The 23842-nt window shown below is 36.5% G+C and overlaps 1 protein-coding gene across 9 annotated transcripts in view; it reads left to right on the top strand.

Annotated features, from left to right (window-relative positions):
• Window positions 1–23842, top strand: part of SLC4A10 (solute carrier family 4 member 10) — a gene marked incomplete at both ends in the record, with an annotated part of 310037 nt that overhangs the window by 204696 nt on the left and 81499 nt on the right. For all 9 annotated transcript variants that reach the window (XM_082658203.1, XM_082658200.1, XM_082658202.1 and 6 more), the window contains 5 exons: window positions 4386–4532; window positions 12928–13028; window positions 15999–16173; window positions 16762–16895; window positions 17297–17542. In XM_082658203.1, coding sequence (XP_082514329.1) covers window positions 4386–4532; window positions 12928–13028; window positions 15999–16173; window positions 16762–16895; window positions 17297–17542 — 803 coding nt within the window. The remainder of the gene's footprint in view (window positions 1–4385; window positions 4533–12927; window positions 13029–15998; window positions 16174–16761; window positions 16896–17296; window positions 17543–23842) is intronic.

Genomic DNA, 23842 nt, shown 5'->3' with positions numbered 1-23842 from the left:
CATTTAGAATGTATTTATTAATATTTCCCTTGTAGCATATGTGTTGCCAAAGTGATCACCATTGTAAATATCACTGCAGGTCTTGTTTGGGGCAAAATACTTTTAAGGTCTCAAAAAAAACCAAATACAATGTCAGTTTATCTGAATAGTATACATGACACCAAAAGCCATGCAACGTCTATCAACTCTCTTTATAATTGCCTAAATGTAGATGTTTTTAACCTGGGAGTCTTTTAACCATTAGAGGAGCTGAAGATTTCAAGAGGCCTGTGATCGCTGATACAGCCCACAAATTTTTCTATGTACAAAAATTTGTGTGTAGTTTTCTTGGACTGGAAAAAGCTTTCATCAGCTTCTCAAAGAGATATATGTCTCAGAAATGTAAGATTATAAAAATAAACATAAAAAGTAGTATCATATAACTGGTTTCTTGGATTCTACAACATGTTATGAAAATCTGTTTTTATTATTTTATTGTTTTTATTGTAAAAGAAGAGCATATGCAAAAATCACAGACGGGACATAAATTCAAAAGTCAGTAGTAAATAACAAAGAGATTATACATTTCTAGAATATCATCCAAATAATTTAATAATGTATTTATTGAAATACATGGCTTCTGATACTTGAAATCTTTGAAAAGAGCTAATTAGTATTACATAAACTTTTCCTAGTTTTATGAAATCTGAGAATTTGAACTTGTGTTTGGGGTTCAATATTAATTCTTCTATTATATCTGTTCAAATTATGTTTACTGTTTTATATGAATTAGTTATTGATATTTACACATAGGAAACCAAAAGCTAGAAGAAAAACATTTTTTTCATCTGTTTCAGAAAGAACCAACTTAATGAGTGTATCAGTTTCCTATGCATAAAAAATTACCACAAACTGGGTAATTAAAACAAAAGTAATTTATTTTTTCATACTTTGGGAGGCCAGAAGTCTGAAGTCAAAATGTCAGCAGGGCTACATTCTCTCTGGAGCCTCTAGGGGAAAGTCTTTCCCTGTCTCTCCAGCTTCTGGTGGCTCCTGTCATGCCATGGCTTGTAGCAGCAAAATTCCAGTCTCTGCCTTTGTCTTCACATGGCCTTCTCCCCTGTGTTTCTGTGTGTCTTCTCCTTTTCTGTCTCTTTATGTTTCTTATAAGGACACATGTCATTAGATGTAGGGCCCACCCTAATCCAGGATGATCTCATCTTGAGATCCTTAATTACATCTGCGAAGACCCTTATTCCAAATAAGATCACTTTCTGAAGTTCAGGTGGACACATATTTTGAGAAGACACTACTTAGCCTACTATAAAGAGTAACATATTCTGTTGAGGAAATCTGGGAGAAGACAGGAGAGTGACAAAAGGGCTTCATGAGTTCCACAAACCTGTTCTAGTAGAACTCTCTATGAGAAGGCACTGACAGTATCTTTACTTTTAGTGTTTCCATATTGATTAATATTTTGCAATTTTTACAGTATTGAAAAATAAATGACACTGTGTCATAATTTAACTACTGTCACTTTCATGCACATATGTTTCATGGTATATTATGTTTCCACATCTAAGACATTAAGATATTACATTGAGATATCTCTGGGGCATGGGACATCTTATGTGGTGAGAGGAGCATATTGTGCATAAATACTCAAGTTATCTCTCTTCCTAACACTTCCTTTCCCCAATTAGGAGTCAAGATTTTCTGGAAAGAAAAGAGTCAATTCCAAAGTTATTGACTAATCAAGTAGACATAGAACAACAGAGAAACATGCATGGTTTTAAAATTTTAGATTTAGAATGAGAGCAGAGAAAGGACTTCCATCTATTTCCTTGGTAAATGAGAACTACCTAATTTGAGAACAAGCATCAGCTCTTGAATGAAGGTTCAAACATGAATCCTTTAGACTTGAAAGTTTAGAGCTTAGCTTTGGGGCAATTTGTTTAACTCTCTGTGAGCAGTGGGATAGAGAAGCAGAAACTCAGCCAGAAAGTTACTCCAAAAATGAGAGCTGTTAATTATAATAGGACATTTAAATTAAATTATGATAGTGCATTCATTGAATATTAAAAAAAATGTTTAAATACTCTTAAAAGAGAAAAAAAGTTTTTATTGTTCAAAGCCCAGGTGGAGAAATTGTTCTGCTTATATAACTGCTTTGAAATACATTGAACAATTATACTCATTAAGAATAAAATTCAATATGTTGATTCTGGGCTTCCCTGGTGGCACAGTGGTTGAGAGTCCGCCTGCTGATGCAGGGGACATGGGTTCGTGCCCCGGTCTGGGAAGATCCCACATGCCGTGGAGCGGCTGGACCCGTGAGCCATGGCCGCTGAGCCTGCGCGTCCAGAGCCTGTGCTCTGCAACGGGAGAGGCCACAACAGTGAGAGGCCCAAGTACCGCAAAAAAAAAAAAAAAAAAAAAAAAGTTGATTCTTACAGTTTACTTTAGTTAAGAAAATGGTGAATTGTATTGCCCTATTAAGCTGTAAATTCCATGAGAGCAGTTACCATTTAATATTCATTTTTGTTCCCTGATTTTGTCAGGTGCTCAAATAAATATTTGTTGACTAAGCTCTGTTTGTTCTTTTCCTGTCTGTACCAGGAACTTCTTGTAGGTAGACTGTCTTTTCCTTTTGTATCTTCAAACTTAAGGTAGTGTCTGGCCCTCAGTCAGGGTTCAGTAAATTTTTGTTTAAACGAATTAATGACTGAATGTTCTAGTCATCCTAGCAACACCTTATCTTGAGTCAGTGTAATCTATTTTCTTCCTTCCTGTTGAGCATTACTAGAAAGAAATCATATGATTTTGTTTATTGGTGCTACTACCAATTTATTAATCCTTTTATATAGTCTTAAAAATTATTAAGCATTCCAAAGAGCTTTTGTTTATATAGATAAGTATGCTGATATTTATCATAAGAGAACTGAAAACTGAGAATTTTAAAATGTATATTTGTGAACTTATTTTAAAATAATAGTAAAGTCATTGTATATTAACATAAATAACATAGTTTTATAAAAACAAAGGCCAAAGCAAAATCAAGGGATTATTTTTCTTTTTCTTGTTTTGGATTTTTGCACCAACAATTTTTTCTATCACCTAGCTCTTAAGTCAACACTGACTTGTTCTGTTCAATTAGCAAACATGCCCAACATATAGTAGCTACTTAAGAAATACATATGAAATAAAAGTCCAGGTTTTTCCCATCCTTAAAATTTCTTACTCCTTAACATAGCATGTACCACTGAAATGTTGAATGAATCTGAATCTCAACAGTTTTGAAAGACTGATCTCTACTTGGTCCTGAATATCATAACTTCATTTATCTCAGTGTGTTACAGTATGATTTTTGTCACCACCACTCTACTGAAACTGCTTTCTGTAAGGTCACCATTTACGAAATATACTATCCTGTGTTCAGTACTTATGTCACTTGATCTCTTACTGGCATCTGACATTATTGAACACCTCTTTTTTTTTTTTTCTCTCTTGAAGAACAGCAAAAATTATGTGCTTTGTTTTGACACTAAATCTTTGAGGTTTGTGTTATTGCTTACCCTGAGGTAATAAATATACCCTTCTATATTCTGTCCAATGAGTTTAATACTTTAACTCTCATATTTAAGTTTTTAATACCTAGAATTGCTTTTTGTGTGGGATGTGGGTAAAGATCCAATTTCACTTTTATATAATTACTTGGCTTATAATCATTTATTGATTAGTCCATCATTTATTCAATGGTTAGCATTAGTTTATGCCACGGTATTAATGTTGTTAAAATTTCTAATATGTTCTATAAATTTTTATCTCTATTTTAAAGCAAGGGCTTTTTTCAGGAAGTTTGATTTACACATATTTAAACAATGTTTGCCAAACTTGAATCATCCATTCTAGTTTAATGAGCTTCCGTCTATCCTCCTTTCCCTTCTCTCTCTTTTTTTTTTTTTTTACGGTACGCAGGCCTCTCACTGTTGTGGCCTCTCCCATTGCGGAGCACAGGCTCCGGACGCGCAGGCTCAGCAGCCATGGCTCACGGGCCCAGCTGCTCCGCGGCATGTGGGATCTTCCCGGACCGGGGCATGAACCCGTGTCCCCTGCATCGGCAGGCGGACTCTCAACCACTGCGCCACCAGGGAAGCCCCTCCTTTCCCTTCTCTTACTCTTGCCACCAGAAATTTCAACATTCACCTAGCATTCTAAGAAAAAATAAGTGTGTGCAATCATAGAATAAACTAAGCTATAATATTTTACACTAAAAACTTCTTTAGTTAGAGCTTCTTATTCAAATTGTTATAATCACATGTGAGATAACTGGGAGATGAAAACAAAGAACACATTAAGATTTTATAATTGTTTTTTATCTATAAATGATTATTTTCCTTCTTTAGGTATTTCATGATGTTGCTTACAAAGCTAAAGATCGTAACGACTTGGTATCAGGAATTGATGAATTTCTGGATCAGGTTACTGTTCTCCCTCCTGGAGAATGGGATCCAAGCATTCGAATAGAGCCTCCCAAAAATGTTCCTTCCCAGGTATGTATATACGAAAATACTCTTAAGACTACCATCATTTTGTTGTGTTTTTAATATATGTACTAAAATAGTATAACCAATCCAAAGATTCAAATGCTTTAAATGATAACTTCTGTGATACTGTGATTTATAATATGAAACATGTATCTGGTCTTTGTCCCTATTTCTGGCAGAGAGCTCCTGAAATGCTTGGAATTTTCTAAGTGATGAAAGCAACAAAGATGTCTTTTGTTATGTTAATGAGGTTACTCCCTGGAAGTTACCTCCAGGGAGGTGAGAGGGGCTAGAGTTTGAGTTCAATCACCAATGGCCATTGGTTTAATCGATCATGTCTGTGTAATGAATCCTCCACAAAACCCCAAAGGGACAGTGTTCAGGGGGCTTCGGGGTTGGTGAACACATAGAGATTGGGAAGATTGGTGTGCCTGGAGAGGGTATGGAAGTTCCTTGACCTTTCCCCATGCCTTGTCCTATGCATCTCTTCCATCTGGCTGTTCCTGAGTTATATCCTTTTATAATAAAACTGGTGATCAAGTAAATAAAATGTTTCTCTGACTTCTATGAGCCACTCTAGCAAATTAGTTGAACCTGAGAAGGGATTCATGGGAACCCTCAGATTTATAGCCAGTTGATCAGAAGCACCAGCAACAACCTGAAATGGGGTCTGATTGGTGGGCAGTCTTGCAGGACTGAGCCCTCTACCTGTGGAATCTGACGCTATCTCTGGGTAAATAGTGTCAGAAATGAGTTAAATTTCCCACCACATTTGAATTGGTACCAGAACCTAATAAATCTCTAAAAAGGCAGGGATATGAAGTTGTAAGATCTTCCTTCTTCCTATTCAACACAGATTTGGTGTATTGATGATATTCTACTAAATGACAGTCTCATATGCCTAGAAAGATTTTAGACCCACCTTAACACATACTATACTGGAGGAAAATTGAAATTTTAATAAAAATAGAAAATATGCTTGAGAAAAAGCTCATTACCGTCTTTCCATATTCTGATACATCACTTTGAAATTGGCAAGTGTTAGGAAAATTCAAAGGCATGGTTTAGTCATATTGCATGGAAAACTCCCTGTTTCTGCTAATCACATTTATGATTTGAAGAATTTTTTTAAATAATTCTTTTGTTTCTATTACTTTTGTGTGGGCATATGGTGTGAAAATTGTAAAAATTCTCCCTATAAAAATCGAATGTGCATTTTACTTGTTATACAATGCAGAAAGATAGAAATAAAGACCATTGCTGTTGTTTGGGGTGAGATTCTTATTGCAGGCATGTCTTTGTTGAGAGTGGTGGCCAAATGTCTTAAGCCCACTCATATTGCCATCTCTATTCCTGTTGAATCTGCCTCCTCCAACTCTCTCTGCTGTCATCTACCCAAGCCTTGCCTTTGGCTCTTGTCCCTGTGGAGTTCAGCTGCCTTAGTAGTTGACTGTGCTGCCTTAGTTGAAGCAACAGATGGCCTAATTGACCCAGCTCTAGACATAGAAGCTTTTCTGGTTAGCCAGAGGTGGGTAAATGAGCAGGTGTACTACTTAACCATTTCAGATGATCTACTACTAAAATAAAGTAAGTTGCTTAAAGAGTAATTTTAACGGTTTAAATGGTCTTATTTTTGTACTTGCATACACCTTTGCACTTACAGTATTAGCAAAGGCAGTATAATGCTTCTTGAAGTAATAAGAAAGAATCTCTTTAATTGATGTTATTTGGAAAAATTTAGTGAAAATACTAATATGTTGAATATGAGACCTTAAAATTCACTTGTTAACACCAATTTGCTTTTCAAACATTAAAACTAAAGTCAAGCATTTTTTAAAAAATTTATTTTATTTTTGGCTGCGTTGGGTCTTCATTGCTGCGTGCGGGCTTTCTCTAGTTGCGGCAAGCAGGGGCTACTCTTCGTTGCGGTGCGCTGGCTTCTCATTGCGGTGGCTTCTCTTGTTGCAGAGCATGGGCTCTAGACACGTGGACTTCAGTAGTTGTGGCACATGGGCTCAGTAGTTGTGGCTCACAGGCTCAGTAGTTGTGGCGCATGGGCTTAGTCGCTCCGCGGCATGTGGGATCTTCCTGGACCAGGGCTTGAACCCCTGTCCCCTGCATTGGCAGGCAGATTCTTTACCACTGCACCACTACAGAAGCCCTAAAGTCAAGCATTTTTGAAGCACCTTCCCTTTGAGAAATGATGTTTCTGAGGCAAGTGGAGGCATGGGAGCTTTGTATTTTCAAAATTAATTTTATGAGACTTTAAAACCAGGATTAATTGTTGGATTCTGGGTATTGAGAGGCAGTAGTAGAAAGAACATTGAATTAAGAATCAAGGCACCTGGGTTCTGCTATTATCTATTTGTATGATCTTAAACAGATGCCATAACCCTTCTGTACTGGTGTTCTATATCAGTGTGTCCAACAGAACTTTCTGCAATGATAGAAATGTTCTATATCTATGCTATCTAATAAGCCAAGCCACTCCTGAGCACTAGAAATTTGGCTACTGCAACTGAGGAACTGAATTTTTAATTTTAATTAACTTAAATTTAAATAGCCATGTGTAGTTAGTTACTATAATGCTAGACAACACAATTTTATATAATGAGTTTGAATTAGATACACTCTGTGTTTCTTTACATTAGTATTTTTTAAATGTATGTTGGAATTGAATAATAGATACTATGAAACTATGGTTTCTTTGATTAAAATGAATTGAAATAAATTAAGCACTCTGACTTCTATTCATTCAAATAATATTTTCCTCCATGGGATAACCTCCATGGTTTTTATTCTTCCAGAATGTGCAAATCACAGTATTTTTAAATACTTTTTACTTGCAGTTAAAAGAAGAATAAACAGTCACCTCAAGGGATACCCTTGAAAATACTGTTAGAACATTGTGTCAGTCATTATAATCACTCCCTTGTGTATACCCTCAACTTCCTTGCTTTTCTCTCATGCCATTTACTTGCTTGTCAAAACCACAACACTGTGTGAGTTCATTTCTTTGGTCTATACCTCCATTGATGCAGCTGAGAGTGGCTGAAGGAAAACATACAACTACATTGACTAATCTCATATAATTCATGACCACATACCTCAGGTAGGCCCTTTGTATCACAAGTTCATTATACTCTACTTCCCAAGTTCAATCCATTCTCTACATTATTATCTCACACCTGTTTTCTCTCCTCAAACCTTCAGCACATGCTTTCTGACTTTCAGATGTTGACTTGCTTCCTACTTCCCTAAGAAAATTAAAATAATCAAAAGAGAACTTCTGTAGGTTCCCCAAACCATATTTGTCTACTGCCAGCACCTACATTCTCTGCCTTCCCATATATTACTATTGATGAATTATCCAAAGTCAGCCTTCTATCTGTGCAGTAGATCCCATCTCTTCACACCTACTCAAAAACATTACTCCCCAATCCTCCTCTTTCTCCCCTATATCATCAGGTCTTTTCTTCTGTATTATATCATTTTTATTAGCAAACAACATTGTTAATTTGTAAATCTTAAAAAAAGAATTCTCAATGCCACTATCACTGCCAGCTACTCTTCCATTTCTTTGTTCCCTTCTATAACCCAATGCAACAGAAAAGTTCTCTGTACTATCTGCCTCCAATTCCTCTCCTCCAATTCTCTCATTTTTTAATTGAAATATAGTTGAAGTACAATATTACGTTAGTTTCAGGCATACATCCCCACACCTCCTCCCCTCTGGCAACCACCCATTGTTCTCTGTGTCTATGCCTGTTTTTGTTTTGTTTGTTTGTTTGCTTTGTTTTCTAGATTCCACATATCAATGGGATTGTATGAGTATTTGTCTTTGTGTGACTTATTTCACTTACCATAATATCCTCTAGGTCCGTGCATGTTGTTGCAAATGGCAAGATTTCATTCTTTTTTATCCTTCAATTCTCTCTTGAACCTACCTCCATAGGGCATTTGCCCCCATCACTTTACTAAAATTTACTTACATGAAGGTCGCCAAAGACCTTCACAATGCTAAATTCCAAGGTCAATTTTCAGTCTATATTTTATTTAGCCTATCAATCAGCAGCCTTTGACAGAATTGATGACTCCCTTTTCCTTGATATATTTTCTTTTCTTTGACTCCTGAAACCCCACACTCTTGGTTTTCTTTATACCTCACTGGTGACTCCTCAGTTTCATTTGCTGGTTGCCCCTCTTCTCTCTGATTTCTTTATATTGAAGTGATGCAGGGCTCAGTCCTTAGTGGTCTTCTCTCCTCTACACTCATTCTCTTGGTAATATCATCCAATCTTATAGCTTTAAATCCTCTCCCAAATTTATTTTTCACCTTGCACTTGCAAGTTACTTATCCAAATGCCTATCTTGTGTCTCTACTTGGGTGTCTTTTAGATATCTAAAATTCAACATGCCAAAGTTGGAACTGAATTATAGATTGCATTATTTCTGTACCTATATACATCTTTGCATTTATATTATAAAAGGCAATATAATGTTTCCTGAAGAATATAAGAAACTCTGATCTTTTCTCAAAATCTGTTCCATCTGTACCTTCCCATCTCAATAAGTGTTAACTCCATACTTACAATTGACCAAAACAGAAACTTTTATTCTTCTCTCTTATACCTGACTTCAATTCTGCCAGGAAATACTCTTGGCATTGCCTTCAATATTTATCCAGAATTATACGATTTCTCGCTGTTGCCACTGCCACCCCCCTAGTTCAAGCTACCACCATCTTTCTCCTGGATTACTGAAATAGCCTCCTAACCAGTCTCCTTGTTTCTACCCTTGGCCCCTAGAATCTGTTCTCAACACAGCAGCCAGAGTGTTAGGTCATGCTACTCCTTTCCTTAAAATCCTGCAAAAGCACCTCATTTCATTGAGAATAAAAGCCAAATACTTACCATGTTCTACTAAACCTATAGAGTCTGGCTTCCCTTCACCTCTCAGTCGTCTCCTGTCTCTTTCTTGCTCACTCCTCTCCTTGGCCTCCCGCCTCCTTGTTCTTCAAACCCTGCAGCCACACTCCTGCCTTAAGTCCATCCCACTGGCTGTTCTTTGCCTGGCTGTTCCTCAGTTATTCTATGGCTAATTCTCTTGACTCCCTCAAGTTTTTCTCAAATGACACTCCATTTGTAATTCCCAGTTCCTCCTCCCTATACCTCACACCCCCGCCTTAGTCTGCTCTAAATTTTTACTTTTCCATAGTTTTTATTTCTTTATTTTTTCTTTATTATATATTCTGCATTTGAAAAAAACCATTTGATATCATATCTCTCTCTAGAATCTGGCATGTACATAATGCTACATGAATATGGACATCTCAAGGATCTTATTAAATCCACCAAACCTCTCTCAATCCCCAAAAGGAAGAAGCAGATCTGTTCAACGTTTCTTTCTAATAATTCACGTTGGCGATATCAGAAGAAACTTGGAAACAAATTTTATTTATTTATTTACTTATTTATTAAAAGAAATTTTTTAAGACATCTTTTTAAAAAATTTATTTATGTTTTATTTATTTTTGGCTGCGTTGGGTCTTTGTTGCTGCACTCAGGCTTTCTCTTGTTGCGGCGAGTGGGGGCTACTCTTCGTTGCAGTGCACAGGCTTCACATTGCGGTGGCTTCTCTTGTTGCGGAGCACGGGCTCTAGGCACGCGTGCTTCAGTAGTTGTGGTTCGCGGGCTCTAGAGCGCAGGCTCAATAGTTGTGGCTCACGGGCTTAGTTGCTCCGCGGCATATGGGATCTTCCAGGACCAGAGCTCGAAACTGTGTCCCCTGCATTGGCAGGCGGATTCTTAACCACTGCACCACCAGGGAAGCCCTATTTTTAATTTTTATTGAAATATAGTTGATTTCAAACTTGTGTTAGTTTCAGATGTATAACAAAGTGATTCAGTTATTTATATACACACACACACACACACACACACACACACATATATATATATATATTCTTTTTTAGATTCTTTTCCATTATAGGTTATTACAAGATATTGAGTATAGTTCCCTGTGCTATACAGTGGGTCCTTGTTGGTTATCCATTTTATATATAGTAGTGTATATATTTTAATCTCAAACTCTCCCTGGTTTTTAATCTTTTTAACACACTATAGAATTAATTTACTTACATTTTTACTTGTTTACTGTTTGCCTTCCCCATTAGAACATAAGCTCCACAGGCCTGATTTGTCCCCAGGTATACAGTGGTGCAGCCTAGAACCTGACACAAATTGCCTCCCAATAAGTGTTTGTTGACTGAATTAATAAATTGTTTAATTTGCCTAGTCAAATATCTACTCACCTATTGATTTTACTTAAAATGTCTGGGGACTTCCCTAGCAGTACAGTTGTTAGGACTCGGCACATTCACTGCCATGCCCGGGTTCGATCCCTGGTCGGTGAACTAAGATCCTTCAGGCTGCGCGACTTGGCCAAAAAAAAAAAAAAAAAAGTCTGAGAAACAAACAAACAAAAATTTCCTATATTTTCCTCGGAATATTCATTGGTACTATACATACACAATTCTTTTTTCAAAAACCTTTTTGCCTTACTAGAAGATGACCACTCCTTGAGAAATTGTTACTTTAGAATGACAAATATCTTTCATGGCTTATCACTTGCCTTATCAGTGTATAGCTCTTCCCACTGTAAAACAATGAATTAATTTATGCAGTCAGAGATAATTCCCCAGAAGAACAAATATCACTTGCCTTCCGAGGCTTGCTAAGAAATCTCTCCCTAGGTGATTATTGGGTATTGAGAGTACTGAGGGCCACTATCACAGCCCTTTACTGTTGTATGATAGTTAATTTACCTGTAAAGGCCATTCCTTCACCAGTTGACGGACATACTCTCTTTTATCTTTGAACTTCAATTCATTGTATCTATTTATATACCCAGGAAATTGCAAAATATTAAGCAATGAACTTTCCTATATTTTGTGCGTTTCAAAATGTATTTTTTGTCATGTTTTAAATCTGTACCATTTTATCTAAATGTCCCATTGTAATAAGATCATTTGATAATTCACACTTGTTCACGTTTACACTAAACACAAAGAACATGTTTACATGTTTACACTATTTTGGAATGGCAGTCAAGTAAAAAGTTTAATTTCACCATTAAAAATTTTTTTATTGTCCTTTAAAGCACTTTTGGGCTTCCCTGGTGGCGCAGTGGTTGAGAGTCCGCCTGCCGATGCAGGGGACACGGGTTCGTGCTCCAGTCCGGGAATATCCCACATGCCGCGGAGCGGCTGGGCCCGTGAGCCATGGCCGCTGAGCCTGCGCGTCCGGAGCCTGTGCTCCGCAACGGGAGAGGCCACAACAGTGAGAGGCCCGTGTACCGCAAAAAAAAAAAAAAAATTTATTGTCCTTTTAAGCACTTTTGAACACATTGGGGTGCTCCAAGATCACCAGTAGGTAGGATTTTCTGATTTTTTTTTTTTTTTTTTTTGCACGGTAGAGGGCCTCTCACTGCTGCAGCCTCCCCCGTTGCGGAGCACAGGCTCCAGACGCGCAGGCTGAGCGGCCATGGCTCACGAGCCCAGCCGCTCCGTGGCATGTGGGATCTTCCCAGACCGGGGCACGAATCCGTGTCCCCTGCATCAGCAGGCGGACTCTCAACCACTGCGCCACCAGGGAAGCCCGATTTTCTGATTTTTTAAACTCTCTGTCACTGACAAAAGTGGGCGGAATAGACCTATGGGGAAACAGCACTTACATAACCTCAGTTAATTTGTCATTGGCTCAATTAGAAGCTTCCTTTTGCAATAGTCTTTTGGATCGCTTTGTGTTGGAAAGAAGCTTGGGTAGGAGGATCTGAGCCAGGATCAGAGAGGGAAATATATTTTAAAAATAGCTAATGATAACAGTTAATGCTTATTGAACAGTTGAACTAGGCCAGGGATATAACACCACTAACACCTCTTCACCTCGACCTATCTTAAACCTGGTCTCGCTCTGTCCCCATTTCTTACTTTATTTTCTTTGTATCTCTATCTCTACCTGACATTGTAAGTTTATTGTTTGTCTCCACTAACATAATGCTTTTTCTTGCTCACCTTTACATCTATAGGATCCCATAAAAATGAATGGCACACACTAGGCACTCAATAATTAGTTGAAAGAATGAATTAATGTTCATCACCTTATTTCATTCTCTCAACCGCACTGATAGGTACTGTTATTATCACCAGTAAAAGGAGGAGGGAACTTAGGCTTTAGGTGGCTAGATAACTTTCTAGAGGTCATATAACAAACAAGTAACAGAGCCTGGGTTCTTAGCCACTCTGCATATTATTGCCTCAAGGGAAAAAAAATTGTTTTTGTTATTTACAACTAGCACCTGAAATTCAAAAACAAAAACAAAACAAAAAAACTTCCCGCAGGAGAAGAGGAAGATTCCTGCTGTACCAAATGGAACAGCAGCTCATGGGGAAGCCGAGCCCCACGGAGGACATAGTGGACCTGAACTCCAGCGAACTGGAAGGTTAGTGAAAAGCCCTTGTATGGGACTTCAAAGACCGAATGATATATACCTTTTTTGTGTGTCGGGAATTGCTGTTTTGAGAACTAATTTGTTTTTATACTTTGGATACCTACTCTTTGGGGGATGAATATGCCAATTAATTTGATTTCTCTGTAGTTACTAATGATTGTCATTATTATTAAACCAGAACAGTGAATACACCATTCCATTTTAATATACCTAGTCTTTCATATTGCTATGCATTAAAACACATTCACAGATTCTTAGAATGAATAAGAAAACTGTCAGTTGCCCTTTCCAAAAGAGCCTGTTGAAAACTTCAAGCTCAGGATGGAAATGAAAATAAATACCAAGAACTCAGTCTTATAGACCCTGTCTCATTACATGCAAGTAGGATGTATATAATAGTATTTTTTATTTTTACAGTAGTAATTTGAAAGAGTTATATGATTTATTTTTCTAATCACACATCTTTGAAGAGATGAAATCTTCAATTTATTTCTTAAAATGATTCTTTGTGGTGTTTTGACAGCTTGTCTCTCTCCAAGAAATGTGTGAGCAGAAAATCACAACCTTTGGGTGGGTCTCTCTTCAGGGAATGTGTGCACACAGCCTCCATTATAATTGAAGGCAATTGCAGAGGCTTTGCAGGATTGGTGCTCCTCTCCCCTCAGGGCCATTTCCTGTACTGCTTTCACTGTGTCCTCTAAGATGACTTTCCAGTTCCTGACAACTCTGTGCATTTTAATTCTCCTGCGTTCTTTCCCTTTATCTATGTTTTGTCTCTGAGGAGATGTCTTCCTCAGGCTCCCGTACCTAATTTGAGATGGTTCAAACAATTTTTTCCTTTTCCCTGTACTAGAAACATTGTTACTCCTTCCGTTTACTTTCATATTTTCAAATGCTGTCTTTTTATTTCTGTTGTTTTTTTTTTTTCTCTCTCTCTCAGGTGTAACATGCCACATAGCTTAGATTTTTTTCAAAGTTCACTTTTCCTTACTGCTTCCTAAATCCTCCCAGGTCACCAATATCCGGTATCTTCGCTTCTCCAGAGTTCTTCCCCAGATTCTGTTGCTGACATGACTTGAAGTATCCATTACTCATCTGCTCTCCTGGAGTTGCTGGTGCACATCTGGGCTGCTCTTGCACTGTTCTCTGCAATGACCTCCCACTTCCGGATTTAGATTTATGCTGCTAAAAGCACGTTTATGACACAGTAATATAACAGCTATTTAGACTAATGTATACCCTAATAAGTAATTAATTAGAAAAGAGTGGTCTAATAGAAAGTACTATCAAACCTATAAATATTAACTACTAAGTAATAGTTCATAACCACCTCAAATTCTTTTGGGGATTAGGTGGGGTATAAATCATAACTGAATGAATAAATAGACTCGTAGATTAAATCTGTTCTGAATTGTGACTTTGGCAAGTTAACAAATCATTCAGAAATGATCCCCCAAATAAAAATTATGTATGTGTTTTACTAAACACAGGTAAAGGAACCTAACCTAAGATGATCTTTGCGTGTGTGAATTTCACAGGTTCTTTGCAAACTTCTCTGAATTTTAAATGTCCTTTTTTTTCAATTGAAATTTCATTCTTCTCAACCTCTCCTACTCCACATCCCTCTGATGGAAACAATCACTAGAAAAACATAATGATTCTATCACTCACATAACAGTAAGATAGTTACTAATATGTTACTATTGTGCCTATATTAGGGCAATTAAAAATAATAGAATTTATTCTGAAGAGGTACATCTTTCAAGGCAAATCAGAATTTATTTCTCAAGAGAACAATCATTTTTGAGGTGATTCTTAGATTGCCAGATTATATTCCTATTTAGAAAATAAATAACAAGACTTTAATATTTTTCCATAAACCAAGTATATTTAGCATACTGGCAGTATGTTGAACATAATAGGTTTTTTTTAACCTCCATGTAGGAACTTAATCACAGCCTTATTCATTTTAATATGACATCTTTATCCCAAAGAACACAAAGAGCTTTTGGTAGTCAAATGTTAAATCTGCATATTGTTATTAAATGTTCAAAGAATGAGAATAGCTGTTTAATGCTCTCATTCCTAACAGATTAAAAAGTTCCAGTCCTCAGATTTTAGGCAATATTTCACAATTTAATGCTTCTCTCTTCCCCACCCCCCCAAAAAAAATCATCCTTCAAATGCTTTAATGTGGTTTTTGGATATATTTAGAACATATGCATTTTTCCCAAATAAGGTCATTATTGTCTTGTGAATGATAGATGTTTGAATATGTTTAGACAATAGTGGATCAAAAGTACATTTATCTAGGTTGCTTATTGTAAGGTCCCTGTCTTAGTTTCCTAAAAATGAAAACAACTCTGGAACTTACGTCTCTCTACTAAGTATTGTCATCCATAAGGTCATTCAAGTGCCTGTCTGGAGTATTATTTGGCAAGGGTTTTTTTTCACAAAGAGAGTGGGTAACTGGAGCCATGGTTATATGCCACTTTTTCTCTCTAAGTTGATGTTCACTATTGGACTGTACAAAAATCACTTTACCTTCCCTCCTTCACTCTCTGCTACACTAAATGGAATGTAAACAATTAGAAAATACTGCCAATGATTGAGGATGGTAGGCCTGATTTTAGGAATAGGTTGTTGTAAAATGGCACAGAGATTAGAGTAATCCTTAACTCTCATTATTTGAATTTTGATTGATGAACAGCTGTGAACCTTGTTTGAGAGAACCTAGGATTTTTTTGGCTGTTGACACAATATTTGGTTAGGGATTGAAGTGACATAGTGGTACAAAGCCATTCCTGTAGATCATCATAGTAAAACCTAGCATGTTAATATGGGTCTCATCTCTGCTGATGGAAAACCTGTACTGTGACCTGGCAACAAAGCAAATGAGCATTTTGATTTATGTGATTTTTATATTTGTATGTCACTATTGTGTTTTCCCCCCTGTCTTAGGATTTTTGGGGGACTTATTTTAGATATCAAAAGAAAAGCTCCATACTTCTGGAGTGACTTCAGAGATGCTTTCAGCTTGCAGTGCTTAGCATCTTTTCTGTTTCTCTACTGCGCGTGTATGTCTCCCGTCATCACATTTGGAGGACTGCTAGGAGAAGCGACTGAAGGGCGAATAGTATGTATCATGCTTTTCTCTGAACTTTGAAACTTAATCAGCTTTTACGATTCATAGTTAGATGAGTCTGCATTTAATTTTGGTTTCCTTTATGAGGAGAGATTTGATGTATGGTCTGGCAGACAAAGTTCATACGAATTTCCTAGATGACTAATGGAACTGGTAATCAGGGAGTGGAATATCTCAGAACAACTAATTCTTATCTTACACAAGGTTCTGATCTCATCCCTGGCCCCCCAGTCCTAGGCTAGCTTTAGCCTCTGGTTCTTGCCTCATAAGAGGTCCATTTTCCTATTTATATAGGCCATGCTTCTGCCAGACATTTATTATGAATACATGTAAACTTTTAGTAAGCAAAAGAAAAGTGAGATAAGGAAGGGGGAGAGGACATATCCCTGTCCACTACCATTCACAGTCTGCTGACCGCCTGCCGCCTTTTTTTTATCCTCCTACCCCACCTCCTGCCCAAGGTTGCTAGGCCCTTCATAGCAAAGGGAAAAAAGACCCATGTATTTTACATATTTTCTCCCCGGTTATAATCGCAGCCTGCACAGCTTAGATAATGGAATCATTTATATCTCTACACAGAGTGCAATCGAATCTCTCTTTGGAGCGTCCATGACTGGGATAGCCTATTCTCTCTTTGGTGGACAGCCTCTTACCATATTAGGCAGTACAGGACCAGTTTTGGTGTTTGAAAAGATTTTGTTTAAATTTTGCAAGTAAGTGTTATATACTTTTGGCCCTCAGCCCCTTTCTATTTCTCTACTGTATTTAATCTTCTTCCAACATCACATTTGGAGATCTGCTGGGAGAGGTAGAAGTTGCTGATTTGATTCAGTTTGCCATTTTTGTCTCTCCATGGAAATAAAGGAACAGTAAAATATTGATGTATATTGTTATGTATTATTTATAAAACATTATATTCAGCTCTAAGCACTGAGAAACCTCTTTGAGTTTTGTACCCTTAGGTGTTCCCTTTAGACAAAGTCTTGAGTTTAGATACTCATGGGATGTGAAGCTTATTTACTTTCACTTCCTGAATTAGACTTACTTCCATCTACTTAAAATGGTGGCAAGCTGTTAAATGACCTTCTTTCCACTGTTCTTTTCCCCCTCCTAGAGAATATGGGCTGTCATACCTATCTTTAAGAGCTAGTATTGGACTTTGGACTGCAACCCTGTGTATCATACTTGTGGCCACTGATGCCAGCTCCCTTGTCTGCTATATCACCCGGTTTACTGAAGAAGCTTTTGCTTCTCTTATTTGCATCATTTTCATTTATGAGGCCCTGGAGAAGTTGTTTGAACTCAGTGAAGCATATCCAATCAACATGCATAATGATTTGGAACTGCTGACACAATATTCGTAAGTACCATTTCCCCTGTTGGCTGTGGGGCTTTTCTTTCTACCAATATTGCTATTGTTATAAGAAATACGAGGAACTTACTCAGCAGATAGAGTTCCTTAAATTGATTCGTGACCTAAATCCCGGTCTCTCAGAGTTGAACAGGATTTTAAGAGTCATCTAATCAGCTGCTCATCTGAATACTTGAGTTTTCATTATAACATCTTTGCCAAGAATAACTTTTTGAAGTTTTATTTGTCAAGCATTCCCTATTAAGTAGATAATGAACCAAGATCAATTTTACTATACAGAGATTTTTTTTTCAAAATATTTTTGATTTTGGTCTTCCTTTAGGACCTTTTCCATGTAATGTAATCCAAAGAACACAGTAGTGAAAGATAAGATTTCAGGTTTAAAGCAGTGAGATAAAAGAGACTCATTGGGGCTAAATTGCATAGTTTGATGTTTGAAAATATGATAAAGTCTTAAACAAAATATCACTGAATTGAAATGTATTTTTGCTTTTGGAACCTATGACATTTATGATAAAAGTACTCACATATTGCCTGTTGAGGGTGATATTACAGTTTAGGATTAAAGATGGGATTGTACCTATTACACGTTCTAGTTTTGTATGTCAGCAGCTTGGGATTTCTCTAAGGCTGTATTTGCAGAGTATATGTGAACATTATGTTACTCTTCTTTGATTTAATTTTAGGATTTTTTTGTTGTAATTATATATGCATTTTAAACAGTGCATATTTGAAACAACATGTTCTTTACCAGGCATCAACCTGGCATTATAACCTCTGCATTAACTACCAATGCTCTTCTTATAAACTGCTCAGATAGGCCCTCAAAATCTTCCTTTGAAGATTTATCATCTTTATTTAATATTAGAAGTTGAAGTTGTTGAAATTAGGCCAAAACAGTGCAATATTATAGTCTTGTTAAGAATGATGTAATGATATAGAGTTGAAAATAAGATGACTTTTAGTACTTTGAATTTTTCTCGGTAATTAGAGATATGTTTAACAGTGCATCCCTGTTTTAGAACAAAAAAAAATCAGAGTGGGATATAAAATAACTTCCCCAATAAAAGTAAATGGTGAGGGTGTTGTGAACAGGATTCAAGTGCAGATGAAGGAGGTGTCAGGGACACTCAGAAAGCAGGCAGATGCGAAGAACAATTTGATCAGAATGAGATGTAACATTGATACATGCCTTTTCATTTATCTTTAGTTGAAAAGAGAGCAGTGTCACCTAATTTGGGTATCTTTGCGAGGATATGCAATTACCTCTGCTTGAATTTTCAAACCTACTACACGCCAGGCACTGTGCTTGGTGCTAGGGAAATCATGAACAATATTCTGTTCTCAGTGAGCTTCCAGTTTAGTAGAAAATGTAGACAAACAGACAACACAATGGAATAAGTGCTGTGTTAAAGGATTGGTCCAGAATACTATGGTACTACATCAGAAGAGCACCTAACCCAGATTTCAGGTTCAGAGAAGACTTCCTGGAGGAAGTGACATAGAAGACCAAAAAATCAGTAGGAATTAGCTGCTGAGGAATAGAGATGGAGAGTGGTTTAGATGGAGGGAATGGCACAGACTTGGATGTAAGGAATTTATTAATGCTTTGAAATATTTGTCCAAAGTTATATAGCTAGTGGTGAAACAAGAAATTAGACTCAGGCTTTATGACCCTGATGTAATTCTCAGTAACTGAAGTTACTGCTGTAATTTTAAAATTTCTTTAAAGTACTGTTTCTCAACCACTGATACATGTACAATCAGAGAAAAGCAGACAAAGCTTAAATAGGCAGGAGGGTTTTATAATCAAGTATTCATCATAAAGTATTCTTCCAAAAACTCCACTGGATTTTTATGTCCTTAAAACCCATTATAAATGAAAAAGATGGTGAATAATAAATGCATGTAGGTATAATAAATAACTATAGAAAGTGGTGAATGATTGCTCTAGCAACTATCTAGCAATTTCAGTCTCTAAACATCAGTTAAAATAAATTCACTAAGGGGATTCCCTGGTGGTGCAGTGGTTGAGAGTCTGCCTGCCAATGCAGGGAACACGGGTTCGTGCCCCGTGTCCGGGAGGATCCCACATGCCGCGGAGCGGCTGGGACCGTGAGCCGTGGCCGCTGAGCCGGCGCGTCCGGAGCCTGTGCTCTGCAACGGGAGAGGCCACAGCGGGGAGAGGCCCGCGTACCGCAAAAAAAAAAAAAAAAAAAAAGTTCACTAAAGTTTTAATTTTTAAAATTAAAGTTCTAATTCCAAGGAATATAACAACTTTTCTTTTCATATAACAATTTTTCTTTTCAAAGTCCTTTTATGGTCACTTTATATTTAATGAAATCCTATGGAGCAGATAAGTTCTATTTTATAGAACAAGTTAATGATTTATAACTTACCAATAATCAAATAAAGCATAATGAAGAGTAGAACCCACTTTTCTTAATGTTATGTTTTCTTTATTAGAGGGTGTGACTTTGTTCTGCCACTAAACTTTATCTCACCTTTTGGGCACATTGCCATGAATTCTTTATCAGATTAGTGTAATGTCAGTGTTGGCACTTTGTATGTGATAATTTGACTCAGAGTATCTGCCACTTCTGTTGGGAAATTTTAAGCAAATTATTCTCGTTCATGTAAACTATTGCTACATTCGTTATTCATTCATTCATTTCTACTTTGCTAGGTATTTTAAGTGTCACCACTACATACTTTATAGTATTAGTCATGCTAAATAAATGCTTAGAGACATTGCTGTTAATTTGTTTTGGAGAAAGAAGCACTTCCCTTTAACTATGGAAATTAATATCCTAATTGTTCTGAACACTATTCATCCTAGATATTTGTAGAACTAGTAAAATTCAGTTAGCTTAGCATATTTTTCTATTTATAAATGCAATTCTTGATAATATAAGGTGTTCAGCTTATGCACTTTACATTTATTATTTAACAAATAGGAAAAGATTGAGAAAAGAATATATACAACTCTGGGGAAAGAAGTTTACTTCATAAAACCATTAGTTAGAGCTCTCAGTTGCAGGCAAAATAGTTTTTATATACCATCAAAAAAAACCCTGTTTTTATAAATAAGTACTGTGCAAATATTATGTGAAGGGTAAGAAAATATGTTCTCATAAGTGAATGCTCATTGCTGGTCTCAGTGAAGTCTGTGTCCAGCTTCCACTCATTCCTCTGTGTAGCTCATCTCTTCTTTACGTGGGTACCTGGGGTCTTTTCGATATATCAAAACTTGCTCTAAAGATGATTAGTAGGAAGCTAATTTTATTTCTTCCAGAATTTTCATTTTGATATCTAAAAGAAGGAAGGCAGAATTTTTTTCAATTATAAAAGCAGGTTTTTAGGGAATAAGAGAGATGGTCCTACTCATTCTGAAATCATATCCCTGGGTGTTGTGGGCTGAATTGTGTTCTTTCAAAATTTCCCACATGCCAGATTTCTGAGCAAATCGAATGGCTCTCTATATAGAATTTGAAAACTTTTTAGCACCCTCTCTACCTCTGTAATCTCTTGTCTAAATTATGACAATTGCCTTCCAAATGGTGTCCCTGATTCTACTACCCTTCCCTTCCACAGACTGTTTTCTATGAAGCAACCGGAATTATTCTCTTAAAACCCATCAGATCATGTCACGCTGCTTCTCAAAGCCCACTGATGACTTCCCATTACCTTCAAAGATGTTGTATGAGCTGTTCCTCACTGCCTGTCTTACTTTGTCTTCTACTTCCTCCTCTGCTGCACCCACGCTAATCTCCTTGCCCTTCAGCCTTCATACTTGCTGTTCTTTTTGCCTAGAATGCCCTTCTCCAGATATCTATGTGGCTTGTTCCTTCACTATCTTCAAAATCACCTGCTTGAGGACTTTCCATCTAAAATTTCAACTCTCTTCTCTCTCTTCCTTTTTTTATTCTAAAATATTATATAATTTATTTATCTTTTTAAAAGTAAGATTTATTGAAGTATTATTTACATACAATAAAATATGCCTCTTTTAAGTGTACCCTCAAATGAGTTTCAACAAATGAATAACACTATAATTGGAATATACAATATTTCCCAAAGTATTTCCTCATGGCCCTTCACAGTCTCTCTCTCACCCCAACCCCCCACCCCTGACAATCACTGATGTGATTTCTGTCTCTAAAGTTTTGCCTTTTTTAGAATGTCACATAAATGGAATCATAGAGTGTATAGCCTTTGGTGTCTGGCTTCTTTCACTTATCATATGCTTTTGAGATTTACTCATTTTGTTGCATGCATCAATTTATTCCTTTTTATTGTTGGTCAGTGTTCCACTGTATGGATGTACCACAAATTGTCTATCCAACCACAAGTTGATAGATGTTTGGGTTGTTGCTACTTTGGAGCTATATTGCTTCACATGCAGGTCTTTACTTGGCCTACGTTTTCATTTTCTCTTGGGTAAATACCTAGAAACAGGATTGCTGGGTTATATGAAAAATCTATATTTTAACTTTATAGGAAAATTGCAACATGGTTGTACCATTTTGCACTCCCACCATCAATGAATGAGTGTTCCTATCGCTCTGCATCCTCATCAGCACATGGTATTTTGCTTATGTAGAGTGATACCTCTATTAGTCTAATTTATTGTGTGTTCCCCTCCTAGAGTGAGTTCATGAGGAAAAGGGATTTAGTCTGTTTTGATCACTGCTTTCCCAGTGTTCAGTTTCTGGCACAAAATAGATAGATGTTCAATGAAAATTTGTTGAAAAAAATAAATGAATGTTGAATGAATATCACCTCTATTTAGAATTTGTACTAAGGCTCAGAAGGGATTATGGCTTACCCAAGTAGAAGAACTTGAGCTAAAACCCAACACATCTAACATTTAGTCAAACACTTTTGACAGTGTACCACATTACAGGCCACTGGTTTGACCAAATTAATTTCTAGTATTAATATTTAGAATATGAGGGAACTTGGATAAATTTTATTTAAGTCTCTTAGATATTATCTTCAAACAGTTTAAATTTTATCACAGGAAATTAAAAATATAAAAATAGAGGGATTTAAAACATAAATATTTGAATAATATTAACATATGCAGTAAAATGGATTCTTATTTTAGAGCATAAAAGTGCTTATTTTGATTATAATGATTCCCTGTAAATAGGTATTTGACAAGAAGAGAAAAAAATCTTGGCTAGAGATGAATTTTGTTGTATCACATTGAAGCCCACTTCACCTTATTTTTAAGAAACTTGGTAATAATTTGGATTAAAAGATAAGAATCTATACCAATATCCTAGTTAGTTGCTTTGGGTAACTCCCTAAGAGCAGCCTTCTAGAGACAACATCTTAACCCTCAAAAATACACAGGAAGTACATGTGAAATATGTAGAGAATAAGAGCTCTGGGAGGGTACGTACCAAACTTATAATACTTTGGGGACAGAAGAAAAAACTGAAAAAAAAAGGCTTGTTCTCTTTGTATATTTTGGAGTGTTCAACTGGCATTGTGTAGATACATTATTTTGTAATTTCTTTCTAAGAATAAGTTTTATGAGAAACAGACCCACGGATACAGAGAACAAACTAGTGGTTACCAGTGGGGAAAGGGAAGGCGGAGGTAGCAATATAGGAGAAAAGGGTAAAAGGGGTTATTATAGGATTATATGAAATCATATGTGTGAAAACTTTTGAAAACTGTAAAGCACTGTAGAATTTAAACAATCTTTCATTCAATTAAAAAAAAGTTTTATTATGGGAAATTAAAGTCTTTTGACAAGCCATAGAATGAGGTAATTAGGGCCAGGTGGTGCTCATCAAATCAGTTCCTGTGTAAACAAATTTATTTTCCATTTCAGGAAAATAGCAACTTACAAAACTCAAAGGAAGAATAGAGCAAAATGTTTAAGGTATAATAAGTAGATTTGCCATTCTGTTCTTAAATTCTCTTATTAGGCTCATTCTTTCAACATCTATTGCTTTTCTCTGAATTGTGTTAACATTGATAGTGTGAAAATGAATATGGTCTCCACTCTAAAGGAGCTCAGTGATTAACAAGAAGAGACTAGAGATGTGCTTTGTACATAGTGGCTGCACACAGAGAATTTGTTGAATCAATAAATGAGGAGGGAGCTAGAGGCAATGCATAGTCAAATCATTGCAACCTGGCATGGTAAGTATTTATACTAGACATATGTTTAATGGTCCAGGAGAAGAAGTAAAAAACTACCTTAATTTATCACTCCATCTCTGTTGTACCTGTAACTTGAGTTTCTTATATATGGCGTATGTTTTTCTC

The sequence above is a fragment of the Grampus griseus genome (assembly GCF_964374135.1).
Source record: "Grampus griseus genome assembly, chromosome: 7".
Taxonomy (NCBI): Eukaryota; Metazoa; Chordata; class Mammalia; order Artiodactyla; family Delphinidae; genus Grampus; species Grampus griseus.
Note: the sequence above shows the minus strand (reverse complement) of the source record. Positions and strands in the feature narration are given on the sequence as shown.